The 24580-nt window shown below is 22.3% G+C and overlaps 2 protein-coding genes across 2 annotated transcripts; one reads left to right on the forward strand and one right to left on the reverse strand.

Annotated features, from left to right (window-relative positions):
- Window positions 1-340: 340 nt before the first annotated feature.
- Window positions 341-7038, reverse strand: LOC128953350 (uncharacterized). The gene is made up of 4 exons (XM_054298835.1): window positions 6990-7038; window positions 3405-3515; window positions 1676-1977; window positions 341-773 (listed from the first exon to the last, which is right to left on the reverse strand). Exons 1-4 carry the CDS (start codon window positions 7036-7038, stop codon window positions 456-458), a joined length of 780 nt encoding a protein of 259 aa, XP_054154810.1. The 3' UTR covers window positions 341-455.
- Window positions 7039-9153: 2115 nt separating this feature from the next.
- Window positions 9154-12082, forward strand: LOC128953351 (uncharacterized). The gene is made up of 3 exons (XM_054298836.1): window positions 9154-9976; window positions 10617-11391; window positions 11890-12082. Exons 1-3 carry the CDS (start codon window positions 9154-9156, stop codon window positions 12080-12082), a joined length of 1791 nt encoding a protein of 596 aa, XP_054154811.1.
- Window positions 12083-24580: the final 12498 nt, after the last annotated feature.

A 24580-nucleotide genomic window follows, 5' to 3' on the forward strand; every position in this document is an offset into this window, starting at 1 on the left:
TATTATTACTGTATTATTATTTTTTAATAGATATTAATTAATAAATAAATATAATATTTAAAATAATTATTAATTTATTTTATATTTTATTTATTGATTATATCATTAATTATAAATATATTTCGTATATATATATAGATATATTTATTTCCTGTTATTATTATTTCCTGTTAATATTATAGTTATTATCAGAATTATTATATAATGTATTATAATATTAGAGTATAATAATTATTATTATTATCAATAAAAAAATTTTTTTTTTATTTATTTTATTTTAAAAATATACTCTATATATATATATATATCAATCATATATATGGTTACTTATATTCAATAATAATTATTAATTTTAATTATTGTATTAATTATCTCAACAACAAAAAAAAAACAATCAAACAAAAACAGTTTATGCCCGCAGCACAGGTAGGCCCAGTAGTCCTAATAGACCTGTCCTAATTGACGCCACCATAGATATCCTCACAGGAATCAGTTTCCTCAGGTGTTACACAAACACGGAGTTGTTCATCAAATATGGCATCCGTGGGGTTACAATTATACAGGGTACGTTGAAGTTTACCTTTGGCACCAGTATGGCACCGGTAGAATTTATGACAATCGTTTGGATTGCGAAAATAGCCTTCCTCTGGACAGTCAAGCTGTTGGGTCCACTCTTGGGGTATGTCCTGCGGTGTTGGTGTGGTTGTCGATCGGCGTTTGGCTGCTTTCGGATAGAGATCCGGATGGGCGACACAGCATAGGTTATCGCATACCTATGGGTGTGTGTGTGTGTGTGTAGGTGTCCAACAGGTTGTATCCCCAAACAGTACATGTAATTTAAGGACAGTTAGTTATATATACAGTCATTATCTAATTGGTAAGTCATAGACATAATACTATTATACAGTTATATACTATAAATTATTAGTAGATCTAAATATTTAAAAATAGTAATAACAAGTTTGATGTTTAAACAGCTAACTAACTGTCCATTATATGTATATATATACTCTGCATATCAATAGTACATATGAATAGAGAGACAGAGAGACAGAGAGACAGAGAGACAGAGAGACAGAGAGACAGAGAGAGACAGAGAGACAAGAGAGAGAGAGAGAGAGAGAGACAGAGAGACAGAGAGACAGAGAGACAGAGAGACAGAGAGACAGAGAGACAGAGAGACAGAGAGACAGAGAGAGACAGAGAGAGACAGAGAGAGACAGAGAGAGACAGAGAGAGACAGAGAGAGACAGAGAGAGACAGAGAGAGACAGAGAGAGACAGAGAGAGACAGAGAGAGACAGAGAGAGACAGAGAGAGACAGAGAGAGACAGAGAGAGACAGAGAGAGACAGAGAGAGACAGAGAGAGACAGAGAGAGACAGAGAGAGACAGAGAGAGACAGAGAGAGACAGAGAGAGACAGAGAGAGACAGAGAGAGACAGAGAGAGACAGAGAGAGACAGAGAGAGACAGAGAGAGACAGAGAGAGACAGAGAGAGACAGAGAGAGACAGAGAGAGAGAGAGAGACAGAGAGAGACAGAGAGAGACAGAGAGAGAGACAGAGAGAAACTATTGATTAATAAACTATTGATTAATAAACTATTGATTAATAAACTATTGATTAATAAACTATTGATAAGTGATGTCAACCACTAATATAAAGGACAGTCATACATGATATGGTCCACATTTGAGCCCATCCTCCATAAATTGTTCATATATTTCGACACCCGATGTTTCCGGACATTTAACAATATCATCTTTCTGTGATATATGTGCCGGATATGATCGTTGGGTACTGTCTTTACTATCTGGTTGTTCACTATCGCATAGTCCACATTCAATCTTACATGGATTATGATAGGTATTCTGGCCAATAAACACGGGGTTGGCCGTACCGGTTGAGTTGTATTTGGGAAACAATTGTTGGCAACGATCGGCCCGATCTAAGGCCGATATGTATGGCGTCGGGTATGCTATAGGTATGTATGTATGTATTGTATGAATGAATTTTTAGTTATTATAATAGTTAATATTAGTTAATAAAATTTTTTAATTTTTAGTATTAAAATTAGTTAAAAATTATTATTATTATATTTATTATTATTAATGTAATTTAAGTAATTATAATTATACTATAGTATAGTTTAAAATATTATATAATTTATTAATTTTGATTTAATTATTATAGATTTAATTATTATAGATTTAATTATTATAGATTTAATTATTATAGATTTAATTATTATAGATTTAATTATTATAGATTTAATTATTATAGATTTAATTATTCTACATTTAATTATTAGTTTTAATTATTATAGATTTAATTAATTATAGATTTAGTAACTATAGATTTAATTATTTTTATAGATTTAATTATTATTTAGATTTAGTAGCTATAGATTTAATGTTTTTTTTATAGATTTAATTATTTATGTATTTATTTAATTCTACATTTAATTATTATACATTTAATTACTATAGATTAAATTATTATAGAGATTTAGTAACTATAGATTTAATTATTATACATTTATAGATTATTCTACATTTAATTATTATTTATTTAATTATTTTTAGATTTAATTATTATAATTAAATATTATATTAAATATTAATAAAAATCAATATTGTATTACTAATAATTAATTGCTTAATATTTTTTTATAATATTTATATATAAAAATTGTATTTTTTAATATTGGCCAATAATTATCCCAACAATATATAAATAATATATTCAATTTATTTATGTTTTTTTGTTATTTTTGTTATCTATATACTAATAATTTATTTATTAATTTTTCCAAATAATAAAACTATAAAAATAATATTTTTGAAACTGTTGAAAATTATTTAACATATATATATTATACATTTAATTTAAATTGTTATTAAAATTAATTATTAAGTATACACAATATTAATAATGCTAATGCTAAATAATAATAATTATTATTTATTTAAAAAAAATTATTATAAAACTTTTTTTGTGAATTTTATTTTATAAATAATAATATAATTATTAGTTTTTATAGATTTAATTATTACTTAGCATTAAATGTTAAAATAAATTTTATATTTAACAAAAATAATAATAAAATTTATTACTAATGTTACCAAAAAAAAAATCCAAAATAAAATCATAATTAAATTAATGATAAAATTTTCCTAAAAAAATACATTTAAACACTAATTATATTATTAATTATTGTTTTTTACAATTACACTAATAATGTACTTTTTAACGCTAAATTAATTTCTAAATTAAATTTTAATATTACATTAGTTTTATTCAATTATTATTATTATAAATGTGTTAATAATAAAATATATTTTTCTTAAAAAATTAATTAATTTATAAAAATTTTTGTTTTGTTTTTTGTTTTAAATTACTTACGTATTTCTTCGGCATTAAATCCACGGCAATGTTGACCGCGTGGGTTACCAGCGGTGCCCGAATTTTGGCCAAAAATTTGCCAAAAATTCAATAATAATAACAATATTACCGATATTTTAAACATATTATTTAAATAACGAAAAAACTAATACTAAATTCAATTCAATTTTTTATTTAGTATTTCAATCTATATTTAAATATATAAATTAATTATATATTATTATTATTATTTGATTAATAAAAATATTGCTTTTAAAATAATATTTTTGTTAAAATAAAAGCCAACAAAATGCTATTTTTAAAAATATTTATTTTTTTCTTCAAAAAATATATTTAACAAAATTGACTTTTTTAATACAATTATATATATATATATATATATATATATATATATATTTGAATTCACACTTATTATAAAAAATTATTTTGCAATTATTATATTGAATATATAAAGTGAAAATAATTTTTCAACAAAATTTAATCAACAAAAAATATCAAAGTTTTATATATAAAAATCAAATGACTTTTAAAATAATTTATTTTTATTTTATTTTTTTTTTGATGAAAATATAAATTTTTATTTAGATATTTTTATGATAAAAGACAAGGAAAACCTTATAATACTGTTATTATTATTATTATAACTGTATTATAACTGTAAGTATTAACTTATAAGACATGAGTACTGAGTGACAAAAAAAAATTTGGTGTTTTTTTTTGTTGAAAAATTTTTATGAAAATATATGACAACAACTTGTATTATTGGGTGTCAATACAAATGTAAATGAGTGAACCAGATATCCAATAGTGTGTGTGTATATAAGTGTGTGTGTATATAAGTGTGTGTGTGTGTGTGTGTGTGTGTGTGTGTGTGTGTGTGTGTGTCTGTCTGTGTGTGTGTATGTGTGTGTATGTATGTGTGTGTCTATATGTGTTTGTGTCTATGTGTGTGCATATATATATGTATGTGTATGTATATATGTCTATGTCTATGTCTATGTCTATGTCTATGTATATGTGTGTATGTATATGTGTCTATGTATGTATATGTATATGTGTCTATGTATGTATGTGTGTTAGGTGTGTGCCATTTATATGCCATTTATTATCCTATAAACTCTGTATATTATTAACGCTTATAATGTGTACATCATTTCAAAGTACTTTAAAAAATGCTTTAGAAAAATGTTTTTTTTAAAACATTTTTAAGATATTTATTCATTTATTAGTATTATTATTATTATTACAATTTTTTTCACACACATAACATAACATAAAACCTGATCACAAATTTGGGTCAATTTCCATGAAATACATGAAATATATATAAATTTTTATATTTTCGCAAATATATGTAAAAAAAATTTTAAGTACTTTATAACAAAAAAAATAATAATAAATATATACAGTATTTAAACAAAGCAACAAAAAAATAATTTATTAAAGATTTATTTTTATTAAAAATTATAGTTTAACTGATTTATTGCAATTATTAAATATAATAAATAATATTTTAATAAACATTTTAATATTTATATATATATATATATATATATAAAATAAACAAAATTGTAGTTTACATGTAATGATTTTATAATTTAACATAATTATTTTATTATATATATATATATTAATTATTTATAAATATTTATAACAATAATGTATCATATTTAAAAAAAATAGTTTATTATTTTTTAAATAAAATATAATAATAATTATTTTTTTATATAATAAAAATAAATGATTCAATTTTAATGAAAAACATTGATATTTGATATTTTTCTTATAATTATTAAAATAATTTAGTTATTTTTTTGCCAAATAAAACCCATTAATTTATTTTAACATATAATAATAATAATAATGTACAACATTAGTAAATTTGTTAATATTAAATATATATATAATTTAAACGTTAATACATTAAATCAATTTTATCAAATAAATCTTAATCTTAGTTTATATTAATTACATTATATATATAATAATAATATTAATAATGTTAATAATATTAATATTTAGTATTTAGTACAAAATTATCATTATCAGAAAACTTAATTTTTTAAATATTAATAATATTAATATTACAGTAAATTTTTATAATAAATTAATTAATGATTTTTATATTTTTAGCTTATCAAAAAAATTAATAATAATAATAATAAAACCTTGAACAATTATATATATATATATATATATATATAGTATTWTTCAAAAATTAAAAATTACATAAAAAAATATTAGTATAAAACATAATTAATTATAATGATAAAAATAATAAATTACATAGTATATAATTTATATTATTAAAATATATGTGTGTTTACAGTGTATTAATTATAAATATATATATATTTTTTATAGAAATATAATTTTTTTTATATCTGTATAAATTATCTGAATTTATTATCAATTTTTTTTATCAACTAAAATGTTTTTAAAAAATTATTTTTTTTAGATATTAACATATTATTAGTTTTTTAGATTTAATTTTTTTTAATATTAATAATTATATAATCATATAATTTAGTAAATTATAAGTATTTTTAATATAATAAATATATTTATTGTAATAAAATATTTTTTGTTTAGTTATTTGTTTTTATATTATAATTAAATAATATATATATATATATATATACTGTACTATACTGTATAGTTTAACATAGACAGGCCATACCTATAATTTTTTTTTGTTTAAAAAAATTATAATTGATTTTTTTATGTAACATATGGACTAATACAGACACACAGTACGCACACAAATAGACACATTAGGACACACACTGAGATAACTGTGCCCAATATAACTAGTAGCATGATAATTAATATATTTAGCATTATTGAAAATAAATAAATATAGATTAGGACCATAGATTATTGATGATGATGATGATGACCAAGGTAGCTGATTGATTGATTGATTAGGATATATAGTTTATAAGTATCCAGGTGCTAACGGTGCTGCTGCCGCCAAAATGGACAACTTGGGACACCCGTGCGCTTGATTTTGTCTATGGTGTTGTCCAACAACAACAACAAAATAAACTAAATGTTTTTACAATGTTGTTGATCGTGAGCTACAGGTGCTCAGTAGTGTTGGATGATGTGGACTAAGATCAACATAAAGATTGTGTGTGTGTGTGTGTGTGTGTGATTTATGTGCCGGTGCTAATCAACACACTCACCCACCCACACATACATACACACACATACAGTACATACACACACATACACACACATACATACACACACACACAYACACACACACATACATACACACACACATACACACACACATACATACACACACACACATACACACACACACACACACATACATACATACACACACACACWCACACACACACACACACACYGAACACACAKAACCGATAGGTCTATCCTATTATTTCTATCTGTTTGTGCGCTAAAGCAAACTAACTATTGATATAAATTTATATAAATATATATATAATTATATATATATATATATATTGTATAAATGTATGCGCTTTGATATAAATGTTTTATTTATATTTTTATCCATCATATAATTTTAGCGATTGTCATATAACTACCTACCGAAGCTCATATAGTACAGTGTGCACACAATACATGCCTGTCCTACCATTGATTAGGTTAATCAATATAGTATAGGATATTATTTTTAAAAGATAATACTATTTATACAGTATATCATATATCTATAGAAATATATGTGTGTTTCAACTATAGTTTCAATAATTATTTTATTATTAAAAAAGATATATTTGAATATTATATAACAAAATTAATTTAATATATAAAATTCATATAATAATAATTATTATTATTATTATAGTTAGTAAATAGTTGATTAAAAAATAAATTTTAGTATAACAATAATAATAATAAAAAAGTTATCTTGGCAAACTTTTTAAAAAAACATAATTTTTTTGAAAATAAAATTTTATACAATATTTTATATTGTATTTAAATTTTTTTTTATTAAATCAAATGTCATTATTTAATAAATTTATTTATTTTTTTTAGTAAACATAATACTAAATATATATATATATATATAGTATATATAGTATGTCTAATATATACAGTACTATATAATTATTAAAGCATTAATAAGTTTAATGTTATTATATATATATATATATTGTTTAGATATTGTTATATATTATGCCAATTATGATATCCTGTTAATTATATCTGAAATTATTATTATTATTATTATTATTGTCTAATATCGACATTTACATTGAATATATAATATACTGTATATTATTTGTGAAATATTAGCAATTTTTTAGGCAGTTTTCCAATAAATATATAGACATTATTGTTCAAAAAAAACACATATAATAATAATAATAATATAAGTAATTTTATGAAACATTGTATTTAAAATAATTTCACYTAAAAAATAATTATTATATATATATATATATTGTATTGTATTTATTGGTGAAATTATAAGTGAAATAATTGAATATAATATATAACAGTATATAAAATATATAAAAATTATTTTTTAAAAATTTTAGTTATTAGTAGTCAAGTATACTTCAAGTCACTAAATATTGTGTGAAAATATTGTAAAAAAATATTTTTAATATTTACTCCCAAAATATATAATAATAATAATTTTTATATAAATTATTTGTTGTGAAATAATTGTCAATTATTATTATTATTATTTAATTATGTTATCAAAATTTTTTTTATAACTATAATCATCATTATTATTATTATTACAGTATGATTAACATTAAATTAATAATTATTTATGTGATTTAACGGTTTATATATATATATATATTTAATAWATWTATATATTTATAATATATATTAAATATATACCATATGTTATAGTGATTTGTAATTGAATATTATAAATAAATTTCCAGTAAATATATATATATATATATTATACACCTGTAAACATATTTACTAAATAATAATCATTTATATATATATGCTATTAAAAGTTATRTTATGGTAGTAATCAATAATAATAATAATAATAATAATAATTTTATATACATTATCAATACATTAACAATAATATTAATACTACTAATACTACTAATAATAATTCAATAATATTTAATAGCCATATAAATTTCAAATTATTTTAATTAAATCATACATATTGTATGAGTAATAATAATAACTATTATTATTATACAGTAATAATCGTATCAAAATATATTGTATGTAATTACACTGTATTTACTGTATTTTATTATATAATTTAAAAAWKTGTGCTATTTTTATAACAACAAGTGTGTGTGTGTGTATGTGTTTGTTTAAATTAAATTAAGCATTTATTTTGTAAAAAAAAAATTTTAAAACATATACCAGTATATGAATAATAATTTTTTTTTTTTTGAAAAAATTATATTATTATTATTTTAAAAATTTTTATTTATTTTATTATTGTATTGTTTTTTGCTGTGTTTGTACATATATACTGTATATACAGTATATATACTAATTATGCGCTTAATAATCAAATAAATAGTTTATATTATAATAMTAATAATAATAATAATTATACTAATAATTAACTAATAGTAATAATAATAATAAAAAAACTAAACTTTTCAACAAAGTGGGTAAGAAAACTAAAAATATTTTAGCAAAAAACTAAACTAACAAATACTTTACTAACAAATAATATATTCAATATATATATATATATATAAAAACATTTATAAAAAATTATATAATAATAATAATAATAAAAATAATGGGACGACAACACCAACAACAACGAGACATTGAAGTAAAAAATAGTGATAATAATAATAATAATAATAATAATTCATATGAAAATAATAATAATAATAATAATAATTATGYAAAACGTTTTCAACAATTWATCGGCTCATGTATGCATAACATTCAACAATCATCAGTTAAACAAAAACTACTTGTCCTAATCAAGTGTGCAGTCATAGTGTTTTGCACCGGCGGTTTTGGCTACCAATCCTATACACTATGTCGKGAATATCTGAAAGGCCAGACAGTTGTYACCATTAAAGTCGAACAAATCAAATACAATCGCATACCAGGCCTAACGGTATGCTATCCCCAGTTAGTATCCATGGAATCGATGGCCAGTGATAGGGATAGTCASGGATGGGATACCCGCCGACAACAGTGGTCACTATTATTTCAGGACTACCGTCGACTACTAGAGTCGCTGACAAATGATTGGCAATTAGACGGGAAAAACCTTAGCCGTCAGCTCCGGGACCTGTATTATCAACAATTTTCCCATATAGTTGACCAGTCGGTACCGGTTAGGCAACTGTTTCGATGGAGTATACCGTTTGCTTACCAGCGAAACAGTAGCCTATTTACACCGGATAAACCAACTGACTATTCAATTGATATGACCGTACGGGCCATACGGTTGTTCCGTAATAATCGGTCTATCGATACGGTAGAGCTCAGGGATACCGATCCTATTGARTCGATAGTATTACCGGATGATGACCACAGGCAAGGCTTCAAATGTTTTACATTTTTCAGTCATCTGCGCCCAGTTTGGCGCCAGTATCAAGTAGGTGGGTGCTAATAATAATAATAATAATAATATGCATATTTAAATTTATAATCATCATTACATTACATAATAAATTTTTAAATATTTCTATATTTTTCTTTTTTTTAAAAAATAACTTAAAAAACTAAACAAATTAATGACTCCTATTATTATTATTATTATTATTGTTGAGACACTAATAAATAAATTAAAATACAGTAATAATAATAATATCATAGTCTAGTAATGATATAAATTTGATATTTAAATATTTATTTTGGAAAAAACCTAATAATAAACTATTATTGTATTTACTTATATTAATAATTTGAAATAATTATCTAAACAATGTACATGCTATTATTAACATGTTATTATATATAAACTAATATATTAAAATTTAATTAAATATATATATTTTTTTAAATATCTAATTTTACATAAAGTATCACAGTATGTGCATGCTTAATTTTAGATTTTTTTATTTGGTTAAATTAAATCTAAAAACATAGTTGTTATGATTAAATAATTAATTAATTAATTAATAGTAATATTTGTATTTAATATTTTTTCTATTATCTATACATTAAATACTTGTATCTATTGTATAATATCTATTGATATACAGTATATATATCTATATATCTATATATATTTTATAGATTTAAAACATTTACAATTGGATATCTATCACCATGAAAACTGGTTTCCGCCTACACTATACAATAGCAATGGTGGTAATGATGGCGGCACCGGTAGATCATCATCATCAGCATCACAATCGCCACCATTACTACTATCACTGGCCATGCACTCGCCACTGGCCATACCCCAGCAAATGTCGGTAAATAATTTTATTAGACTAAAACCCGGTAAATGGTATGAAATGACATACAATCGATGGAAAACATGGCTATTGCCCGAACCGTACGATACCCGATGCCGTAACTATGATATAAAAACGGGCGATAATATAGGAGAAGCGACACACGACTATAGTGTCCGAACTGATTGTGTCAATGCCTGTGTCTATCAGCAACTAAGACAACGATGCGGTAGTCTATGTGTGTATAATAATACTAATAATGAGGGAACTGGTGTTAGAAGTATCGGTCCTCAAGTGTCGGACAACAACTGTACGGAATGTTTCTACCGATCCGATAGTCTATGGCGTCGATCGCTAGCATTTGACGGCTGCTATGATCCGGGTGTCGGAGGAGGCGTCAAACATGGCGACTGTTTAGGACAGGTATGTCCTAAGTTACTGTCCACCAAAACTACTACTACCAACGTCACCGATAAAGATGCTGATGTCCAGCTCACCTACCGGTGCTTGAGGCAAGAGCTGCCACGTGTTACCAGTGAATGCGAAAACAATACCTGTCCTATGGATTGTGTCAATCATTTCTATAATTTGGATATTAAAACAACTAATAAGTATTTTTTTAATTTTTTTTAATTTTTTTTGGTGTAAAATTTTTATTAGTTTAGGTCAGTATATGGGGGGTTCAGGGTTAGGTTTATTGTTGTTGTTGTTGTTGGTTAACTTCTAGACTAATATATTAATAGGATATGAGTTAAAAAATAAAAATAAAAAGTTTATAATTAATATTAATTATTATTATTTTTGTTATTAATAATTTAGTTTTTTTTGTTACTAAATTTAATGTATTATTACTATTAATATAAATAATAAGTAACTAAATATTAGATTTTGAAAAAATATATTTTATTGTTGTTATTGTAGTTGTTGTTAATTAAGTTAAAAAAATTTTATAATATAAAATATTATAACTAAAAATATAAATATATAAATATAAAAAAAAAATTAGATAATTAAATTGTTGGAAATTAATAAATAAAAATTCTATATTAATTAATTATTAAATAAATAAAAATATTTTAATTATCATTTTTTTGTTGTTGTGTGTATAGAATGCCCGATTTATCTACCTGGTCCCGACATACCCGGGTAGAGATAGCCCACAATCAATTGCCCGATCAGATAACCCAACACATACCGGAAATGTCGTTTACCCAGTTTGCCGGTAATTTTGGTGGACTATTGGGTATGTGGTTAGGACTGTCGGCATTGGCTATCATGAACTTCCTATTGAGTCTTGTCTAAAGTTTATTATTAATTAATTAATTAATTAATTATATATGATATCAATATACATATCTTACACATAATTTTTTAATATTTATATATAAAAGTTTTATCAAAATAAATCAAATTATTAATAATATTTCAAAAATAATAATAATTAAAAAAAACATATTATATATAAACTTGAAATATAATTTAAAAATATAATAAATGGATGTTATTTTTTTAAAAAATAATAATAATTATTATATAATGTAATGTATAGAAGAAAAAAGATTACATTTATTTATGTTATTTAAAAAAATTAAATATAATTTATTTTTTCAAAAATAAATCTCAAATAATAATAATATCAATCAATTAATTTTTATTATAAATTTTAATTTTTTAAAAATAATAATATTATATATAAACTTTAATTATAATAATTCAAAATATAATAAATTGATTATTTATATAAATAATAATTTTAATAATAATAATAATAATCAATATACTGTATACTGTAATGATTATTAAATATTTACATTAATTTATGTTTATTTTGTCTTTTAAAAAAAATTAAATATAAGTTATTTTTGAAAAAAGTAAATTTCAATTAATAAAAAAATAACTTTAATTTTTACAAACAATTACTAATTATAAACTAATTTACATTATATTGAATTTAAATTTTTTTTTATAATTTTAATTATTAAATTTTTTATAAATATAGTTAAACATCAAATTTATTATATTTTTAGTTAATACCAATTATTAATTAATTAATAAATAAATAAATTTTATAATAAATTAATTATAATAATCAGCAATATTTTAACAATAAATTAATTGTTAGCAAACATCCAATACTGCCTATGATATAAACTCCGAGCACCAGTACATAGATAGTTGGAAATGTTTCCATCCATGAGCCGAGTATGAGTGCCGGTAGAAAACTAAATAGACCGCAAACCAAAAATAGGACTGTCCCTATTTGGTTGGACATTTTCAATCGATCGCCCATTAGGGCCAATAACCCCGGATATAATATAGAAATACCGTAACCCAACGCAACGGTTAGGACCCAGTAGGCTATAACTGGTACCTCAGCCGACAAGTACTGTACGACTACCAGTGCTATCAATACTACAATAGTAATCAGATAGTGATAGATAATCATTGTCCATGTATTGGACAGTTTCATAGATGATACTATGAAATTAATTAGTTGACTACATGTGTACGATAGTGCCAGGGCTGAGCTCAGTGAGGCAGCCATCGGTGCCGTAGCCCTAAGGGATGGTATGTATTGGTAATAGGATGCCGAAAAATCGACACATATACCCAATATTGAGCCGACCAATGCCAACAGTATGGCTGTTAGTAAGATAACTGTCCATTTGATGGTGGGTGCTACTACTACTACCTTATTAGATGATGATGATGGTGCATGCACATTTTTTGTATTATTATTATTAGTTTCATCATTATCATTTAATTTATTAGTAGCATCATCATCAATTTTAGCATCATCATCATCTATTGGTTGATTACGTTTATTAGTAGGTATGTCCACTCGAAGTTTATGATATGGTCGTACAAAATACATTGTCAACAATGTTATGGGACCTGTTTAGTGGGGGTGGGGGTTGGAGGAGGGCGAGGATGATAAGGTAATATATAATTATATATATACCAGTATATATATATATATATATATAAGTTAGTACTTAACTTACTTAATAGCATAACTGATCCAATAATAGCAAACGGTATGACTAGACGGGATCGGCGCTCAAAGTCGTCTATACTGACTATACTGTACAGTAGTAGTGGATCAGTAGTATTAGTAGTAGTAGTAGTAGTAGTTATGTTAGTCATACCATTGTCGGTGATGGTAGTAGTAGTAGTGTTAAAACTAGTAGTATCAGCTGAACCGGTATTGCCAGTCAAATAGGGTGCATCAATAAGCGGCCCGATACTGGTGCCCACACTAAATACTAGTTCATATAAAAACATGATACGCTGGCTACTACTACTAGTACTACTAGCACCGGTATCAGCACTACTACGGCACAATTCAAGTAGCCAAACACAACATGTACTGGACCAGGCACCTGCACCCAGGCCGGCCAGATAGGCGCACAGATAGTAGTGCCACAATTGCGTAGAGTGTGGTATGGATATTGTGGCCAACGATAGCACGGTTACCATTAGGACAATAACCAGCTGACGGTTCATATATTTATAGACAAACCCGACTATTTATGATAGGGTGGATGAGTGGCGGTAAATATGTTTGTGTGTGTGTGTGTCAGTAAGTATGATATTAGAGTGGAATGAATGGGTAGATGTGTTTGTGTGTGTGGGTGAGGATGATATTAGAGGGGGCAGGCGGGTGTGTGTATGATATTAGAGAGGCAGGAGGGTGTGTGTGTATGATATTAGAGGGGACAGAAGGGTGCGTGTGTGTGGGTGAGTATGATATTAGAGGGGGCAGGCGGGTGTGTGTGTGTGGGTGAGTATGATATTAAAGGGGGACGAGTGGGTAGGTGTGTGTGTGTTTGTGTGGGTAAATATGATATTAGATTGTAGTTTATTTTTTTTATATAAATTTAGCAAGCTAATTTATTAGAAAAATAAATTTAACATACATAATGTACCAGTGATGTTACCGGCAGCTTGTATAGTTGAATACAGGGCTATCAATTGTAATGATGACTGTCCCAATAGGTGTTTCATATCTACATAAGCTGGACCATTTAATGATGCACAGATACCCTATTAATTAATTAATTAATTAATTAACTTTATTGAAATTAATTATTATATATTTGATATTGTCTACTAAATACTAACATTTATTAAATGTGTAACCAATAGTATCGTTGTATAGATAAAGTTACTTGTTAATTTTTTGCGTAAATATTTATTAATTAATTGTGACATAATTTTTATATTATTAATAACTATTATAAAAATTTTTATAAAAATTTTACATGTATTTATATATTTTTTTGATGTTGTTTAATATATATAGATATATATATATATATTTTCAATAAAAATATTACAAACTAATAAAAATTATATAAAAAAATTATTGCTTGCTCAATTGCTAATAATAATAATAATGATAATATTTATTTTATTTATAATTAGTTTTTTAGTCTTATTTTTATAATAAAAATTTATTCAAGTTATTTTGTCAAGTAATTATTTCTACATAAATATTAATATAAAATATAAATAAAAAAAATAATATACAGGTATATATATTTAATATTAACTATATTAAAAGTATTACTGCTAGAAAAAATTTAGCTAGTTAGTTTTAAAACAAAATAATAAAAAAAATAATTTATTAGTATTTTACACTGTAATAATAATAATAATAATAATAAATTAGATTTATTTATATAAATTTTTAATTAATTTTTTTTAATATATATTAAATTAAATAATAATAATAAGTTTTACAAAAAACAAGTTTTTAAATTATCAAAATAATTTTTTTTAGATTTTTTTTGTACTAAATTGTTATTCAAAAATTATTATCATCATTAATTGTATTAATAGTATTATTATTATTATTATTAAAATTACTAATATTACTAAAATTTTTGTTATTATTATTATTAATATTATTATTATCAATAGTATTACTACTACTACTACTACTACTACTACTACTAGTAATAGTAGTAGTAATAGTAGTTATTGTATAAGTATTATAATAATTATTATTATTATTATTATATACATATTTGTTCAATAATAGTACAAAACCAATTGTACATCCAATGGCTAAACATAGATAACCCAGTGGCAATACGACAAATATTAGGGGCATTGACTCCAAATAGGGTCCCAATATGAGGGGCGGCAGGAAATTGAAGGCACCGACAAAAAAGAAAATCAATGTACCCCGATTATTTTGATGTCCAATGTCCAATCGGGAACCGGCAGCACCCAATATACCCGGGAATAGTATGGAAAACCCGTAGCCGACGGCAATGGCCAGTATCCAGACGGCTATTATCGAGTGGCCGGCAAACGCCTGAAATATATTATTATTAATTAATTAATTAATATTTATTATAATATATAATTATTATAATAATTATTATTATTAATTAATTAATATTTATTATAATATATAATTATTATAATAATAATTATTATTAATTAATTAATATTTATTATTATATATTATTATTATTTAGTATCTAACMAATAATTGGAAGTAAAAAAATATTTATATATATATATTAATAATTTATAAAATGCTATAAAATACTAACTTATAATTATTTCTATTAAAAATTAATATTTATAAAATATATATAAATATTGAATATAAAGTTATTAATAACTTATTATTGCATACCAATGCCACCATAGCTATCAATGTAAACACATAGTGATAGGCAATCATATATTTTGTCGGCACTTTGATGGCTATGAAAAAGTTTAGTACTTGACTACAGGTATATGATATGCTTAGTGCCGATGATATAATGGCTGCATTGTGTGCGGGTATGTGTGCGGGTATATACTGGTAATWGGTACTGGCAAAATTAAAATATACCGATTCCAGTGAATTAATACAGGCCAGTGTCATAGCTACCAGTGCCAGTACGGACAGTCGGATCAATGGTCGACACGTGTTAAAAGGGTTGTTAGCATTACTAGTGTTTGGTATATTATTAGGTAATTTGATGTTATAATTAGTATTATTATCACTATTTCTAATATTTTTATCATTTGTTTTAATATTACTATTATTATTATTACTATTATTATTACTATTATTATTACTATTATTATTACTATTATTATTATTATTATTATTAGTATTATTATTATTATTACTATTATTATTTCTATTATTATTACTATTATTATTTCTATTATTATTACTATTATTATTATTATTATTATTAACAATTTGATAGCGGTATACAATAAACATTATCGACAATATTATGGGAACTAAAAAATAAAAAAATAAAATTTATTATTATTATTATTACTATTATCAATACTTAATATATATATAATAATTTTTTTAATTTAATAATAATAATAATTATGATTATTATTATAGCTAAGAAAAGTCTAGACAATATTAATTATTATCTATTTAATTACAATTAAAATATTTTAATAAAAAAAAATAAATAAATAATTTTAATTTTCACTTACATATAAATAATATTGAACCACATATAGCATAGGGTATGACCAGTTTTGACTGGCGTTCCTCACTATTACTGGCTAACTGGCCTACTAGATTATTATTATGATAAATATCATCATCCAGCACAGTTAGATTATGTGTACTATTATTATGCTTATTGTTTATCCTAGTAAGTTCAAGCATCTCCAGGTGCTGCTGATGCTCCCGGTCCTCACCAGTCAAATAGGGTGCATCAATCAGCGGTCCCAAACTGGCACCTATACCGTACATTAGCTGCGATATAAATAGTACTAGCTCAGATTTATCCGACCACAGTTCAATTAGCCAGACATAGTAGGTGGATGTCCAGGCACCAGATCCCAGGCCAAATATAAAACCACATAAATAGTATTGCCATAGTYGGGTACAATAGGGTGTCATAATTGTTGAACTGGCCATCAATACTAGAAATAGTATGCATAGTAATTGTCGATTAATATATCTATATAGTAGGCCAGCTATATATATATATATATATTATCATGATGATTAATTATTTTTTTATATATAATTAAGTTATATATATATAATTACATAACGTTCCCATCAAATAGCCGGCTGCCTGTACTGTTGAATACAGTGATACCAATTGTAAGGTTGTATTCAATATATATTTAAAATCAACAAATGCCGGTCCAAATGATGATGAACAAATTACCTAGATTAATTTTTTTTAAAATAAATAAATAATATAATTAAATCAAAAATTAATTAATTAATAATAATATATAATTTAATTAATTAAAATATATTAATTAATAACTAAATAGTTACTTACATAAAATATTTCAGTAACCAATAATATAACGGTATAAATATATTTTTGATTAAATAATTTTTTGGTTGCAAACATTTTGTACATATTTTTTTTTGTTTAAAATTAATGTAAAATTGTTGATTAATTGTTTTTTTGAAAAAWAATAATAATAATAATAATTATTATTATTATTATTATTTAATTTAAGATAACACACACACACACACACAAAATGTTAACTATTTAAAAAAAAACTTATTTTATTTAAAAATATAGCAATTATTATATCAATTACAATGAAATATTATTATTAATATAAAAATATTTATTTAAATTATTTTTTCATTAACTATTCAGCATAAAAAACACAAAAAAAATGTTTAAAATATAATTAACTAATATCATAAATAAATATGTTTTATAAATACTATTTATTAATTAAGTAGTTGTAAATTAATTATTATATATAATTAATAAATATTATGGAAATATTTAAAAATTAAAAAAAATGTTTATAATAATAATTTTGGTATTTTTATATACAACTATATTATTATATACACTTAATATAGAAATAAATAAAATAATTTTTAAAAAATTGTAATTATATATAAAATAATTTAATCATCATCATTTTTTTGCAAAAAAAATTATTTTCCATAAAATAATAATACTAGACTATAAATTAATTTAATTTAATTAAAAATATAACTATTGTACTTTTTATGTGTTATTTGTTTTTATTATAGCTAAATAATACCAATTAAATTATATATATATATATATATTTAATAGGTATATAAATAAAATTAATAAATTTTCCAAATAATTTAAACGATTATAATTTATTACAACATAAATATTTATACTGTAATATATTTATACTATTTATGTTTTTTTAATAAAGTATGTTATATTGCTTGATAAAAAAATGTAATAAATTTTTATTGTTTTTAACAAATATTAATTGATTTAAAAATAACTTCAAATAAAACAATTAAGTGATAATAAATTAACTTATTATAATTAACCAGTTGAGAATGCTAGAAAGCATTTCCACACGAATTCCTAATCATAATTAAAAATTAAATTCAGTATGATAAAATAAAATCAACTATAGTTATGTAGGGTATCAAACGATTTAGTATGACAAAATAAACAACTATAGTCATGTGGGGTATCAAATGATTCAGTATTACAAAATAAACTACTATTTTCCTAAAAAATAAACTTAAAAACGAAAAAAATAAAAAATCAATATTCAAAAAAATTAAAAAAAAATCAAAAAAAAATTGAAAATTTTTTTAATTAATTTTTGGACACCATTTTCTTCAATTTCCTAAAAAATAAACTTAAATAAGAAAAAAAACAAAAAAAATTCAAAAAAAAATTGTAGCGGATAGTGGATTCGAACCTATGTCCTCGTGGGACAGACAGACAGACAGACAGACCGACTTATAGAATGCATATACGTATTCCTTTCAGGAATTCGTGAAAATAAGTAACAGTTAAGTTAACTTATTATCAATTAATTGTTTTATTTTTGAAATTTAAAACAACAAAATAAATAAAAACAGTAAAAATAAAAATTTTAGATTAATTATTATAATTATAAAAATATATTAATTTACAATAATATTTTTTTTTAAATACAACAAAAAGTGTACAAAAAAATATATAATTAGTAATGTTTTTTTTTTAAAAAAAATCGTAATTAATATAGTTAAATTTATTTAGAAAAATTTTATAGTAATAACAAGTAATTTATAAATAATAATAAGCAAAAATATCTTAATTAAAAAAATATAACAAAATAATTATAATAGATTTATATATATATATATATATATTAATTAATTATTAATAATAATTAAACAAATTTAAAAACATAAGTTAATATCAATATCAAAAAAAAAATTGTACTTGATAAATTTGTTTTGTATACATGAGTAAATGATTTTAATTTAACTTAATTTAAATTATACCGTATTATTATTATCATTGTATACATATTTTTTCAATAAAATAACAAAACCAATTGTACATCCAATGGCTAAACATAGATAACCCAGTGGCAATACGACAAATATCTGGGGCATTGTCTCCAAATAGGGTCCCAATAGGAGGGGCGGCAGGAAATTGAAGGCACCGATAAAAAAGAAAATCAATGAACCCCTACTGTTGCGGCTAATGTCCAATCGGGAACCGGCAGCACCCAATATAGCCGGGTATAGTATGGAAAACCCGTAGCCGATAGCAATGGCCACTAACCAGACGGCTATTATCGAGTGACCAGAAAATGCCTGAATATTATAAATGCAAACAAAAATATTAAAATCTAAAAATTATTAAATACTTTTTTTTTTAAAAAAAATATATATTTTATTTGTTTTTAAAAATAAAACAAATAATTAAAATTATAAAATATTTATATATATATAAAAAGTATTGTCATAATCTAAACTACACTATAAAATATATTATTAAAAAAATTATTAAATTATTTATATTTGAAGTATTTTCAATAGTATTGTATTATTATTAATACTATATTATAACAAAAAAATAATTATAAATATTAGTTATAATTATTATAAAATTTTGAATTCAGTTAACTATTAATATACTAATTTTTACGAAATTTTTTTTTAGCTAATTTTTTTTACTTAATATAGATTACTATTATATAAATTAATATTATACTACTACTACTACTACTATTAATAATAATAATATATTTTTTTTATATTTTACAGTTACATACCAGTGCTACCATAGCTATCAATGTAAATACATAATGATAGGCAATCAGGTATTTTGTCGACACTTTGATTGCTATGAAAAAGTTCAGTACTTGACTCAAGGTATAGGATATGCTTAGTGTCGATGATATAATGGCTGCATTGTGTGCCGGTATGTGTACGGGGAGGTACTGGAAATAGGTACTGGCAAAATTAAAATATACCAATTCCAATGAATTAATACAGGCCAGTGTCATAGCTACCAGTGCCAGTACGGACAGTCGGATCAATGGTCGACACGTGTTAAAGGGGTTATTGTTGTTTGGTTTATCATTAATTAAAATGTTATTATTATTATTATTATTATCATTGCTATTAGTAGTTACACTAGTATTTAAATTGTTATTATTATTATTATTATTAACATTTTGATAGCGGTATACAATAAACATTATCAACAATATTATGGGAACTAATTAAAGTTAGATATAAAAAATAAAAATAAAAATTATTATACAATTAGTAGTAGTAGTAGTAGTAGTAGTAGTAGTAGTAGTAGAAGTAGTAGTAGTAGTAGTAGTAGTAGTAGTAGTAGTAGTAGTAGTAGTAGTAGTAGTAGTAGTAGTAGTAGTAGTAGTAGTAGTAGTAGTAGTAGTAGTAGTAGTAGTAGTAGTAGTAGTAGTAGTAGTAGTAGTAGTAGTAGTAGTAGTAGTAGTAGTAGTAGTAGTAGTAGTAGTAGTAGTATATTTAGTAGTAGTAGTAGTAGTAGTAGTAGTATATATATTTCGGGCAATATCTATATATATATATATATATATATATATATATATATATATATATATATATATATATATATAAACTATACTAATACTAATACTACTATTAATAATAATAATCTAAATTATTAATTAATTAATTATTTTTTTCTTAAAACACTTACATATAAATAGTATTGAACCGCATATAGCATACGGTATGACCAGTTTCGCCCGGCGCTTACTATTGCTAATATCTATAATTAAACTGGTTAATGGTCAGCTAACTGATGCTGATGATGACTATCAGGCACAGTTAGATTATAAGCTATGTAATTATGATTATTGTCCATAATATGCACCGGGTGCTGCTGTTGCTGATGGTGTTCAACCTCCAGTTCCCCAGTCAGATAGGGTGCATCAATCAATGGTCCTAAACTTGATCCAATACCATACATCAGCTGCGATATAAATAGTACCAGTTCCGATTTATCTGTCCATAGTTCAATCAGCCATACATTGTAGGCAGTTATCCAGGCACCGGCACCCAGGCCATAGATAAATGCACACAAATAGTATTGCCATAGTTGGTGGCAATAGGGTACCGAAATAGTTGCCGATGCCATCAATATAAGCACTAGTATGCATAGTAATTGTCGATTGATATATCTATATAGTAGGCCAGCTATACGTATATATATATATATATATATATAGTTAGTATATTTATTTTATTTATCTATCAATTATACAGTATTTATAATAATATTAATATTTAAATATATATAATTATTTACATAACGTTCCCATCAAATAGCCAGTTGCCTGTACTGATGGATACAGTGATACCAATTGTAAGGTTGTATTCAATAYATATTTAAAATCAACAAATGCCGGTCCAAATGTTGATGAACATATTGACTAGATTAAATTAATTAATTTTATATGATTATTTATACTAGGTAATTATTATTATTATTTAATTAAATTTTTTTAAAATAAAATTTTTAATTAATTAATTTAAATWCTGTATATATACTTACATAAAATATTTCAGTTACTAATAATATTATAGTATAAATATATTTTTGATTTTTAAATAATTTTGGGACCGAAAACAACATTTTTTTTTATAAATAATATAATTTTAAATTTCAATATTATATATAATTTTTATATTAATTATTAATATGTAATAATTTTATAAATAATTTTTTTTTGTTAAGTATTTTTTTATAATAATATATAAAAATACTATTTGAATTAAAAAATCTTACATAAATTTATATATATATATATATATATATATATATATATAGATTGAATATATTATATGTTAATTATTTAGACAAAAAAATAATAACTAAAATTTTATATATAAAACAATAAATTATTACAATATATAATATTTTTTTGAAAATAATTGTTAGTAATTGTGTTGCGAAAATAAATTATGTTAATATTTAAACTTTCATAATAAATAAATGATTATAATTATTAAAATTAACAATTATTAATTTTTATTTGTCATCAATTTTATATTATATTATTATTTTTAATATAATAATAACAACATAAAATAATATGATTTAACAAGAAAATACAGTTTTTTGTTAATAAAATAATTAATATTTTATAATAATAATGATAATAAAATTAATTGAATAGAAATGGAAAAAATAATAATAATTATAATAGTATTGAAACAATTATTGATTACATAAAAATAATAATAATTACATATAAATATTTATACTGTAATCAAATCATTTAGTATTATTTAAAAATTGTTTAATAAAGTTTGTTATATAACTTGATTATAATATATTATTAAAAAAATAAAATAAAAATTTAATAATCAATAAAAATAAAACTAGACATTTACTTGTACAATAGAAAATTGAAATTAAAAATCAAACCATAATACCTGGATAATTATATGTAAATCAAGTTGATTATCATATGTTTGTTATTAGGCCGGGTACAATATTATATATAAACATTAAAATCTTTATATATATATATATATATATATATATATATTATATATATATATATATATATATATATATATATATTAATCGTATTATTACAATTCAAAAAATTAATTAATTAATTAATTAATTAACTTGAATTGAAATTAATTATGTATTTTGATGTTGTCTAATAAACACTTACAATTGTAATAAATGTGTAATCAATAGTATCATTGTATTAGATAAAGTTACTTGTTAATTTTTTTTTWGCGTAAATATTTATTAATTAATTGTGACATAATTTTATTTTAATAACTATTATAAAAAATTTATAAAAATTTTAAATATTTATATTTTGTTATATATTTTGTTGTTGTTGTTGTTTAATATATATATATATATATATATATATATATATATATTTCAATAATTATTACAAAATAATAAAAATTATTAAAAAATAAATTGTTGTTTTATATGATTTATTATTGTTTGCTAATAATAATATTTATTTTATTTATAATTAGTTTTTTAGTTTTATTTAAAAAAAAATATTCAAGTTATTTTGTCAAGTAATCATAATTAATAAAATTGCTTATAGATAAATATTAAAAAATAAAATCAAATAATTTACATGTATATATTTAATATAAACTATTAATAGTAGTACAGTTAGAAAAAATTAGTTAATTTTATAATAAAATAATAAAAAGTAATAAAATAATTTATTAGTATTTTACACTGTAATAATAATTATAATAATAATAATAAATTAGATTTATTTATATACATTTTTAATTATTTTTTTAAAATATATATTTATATTAAATTTAATAATAATAATAATAATAATAATTTTTACAAAATAAGTTTATTAATAATATATAAAAAAATTAGATTTGTTTAACTAAATTGTTATTAAAAAAAAGTGTATTAATAGTATTATTATTAAAATTACTAATATTAATAAAAATTATTGTTATCATTATTATCAATAGTAGTATTAGTAGTAGTTATTGTATTATTACTATAATTATAATTATTATTGTATACATATTTGTTC

Source organism: Oppia nitens, unplaced genomic scaffold (assembly GCF_028296485.1).
Source record: "Oppia nitens isolate AA-2021 unplaced genomic scaffold, nextdenovo-longstitch-racon4-pilon3 scaffold21_pilon_pilon_pilon, whole genome shotgun sequence".
Classification (NCBI taxonomy): Eukaryota; Metazoa; Arthropoda; class Arachnida; order Sarcoptiformes; family Oppiidae; genus Oppia; species Oppia nitens.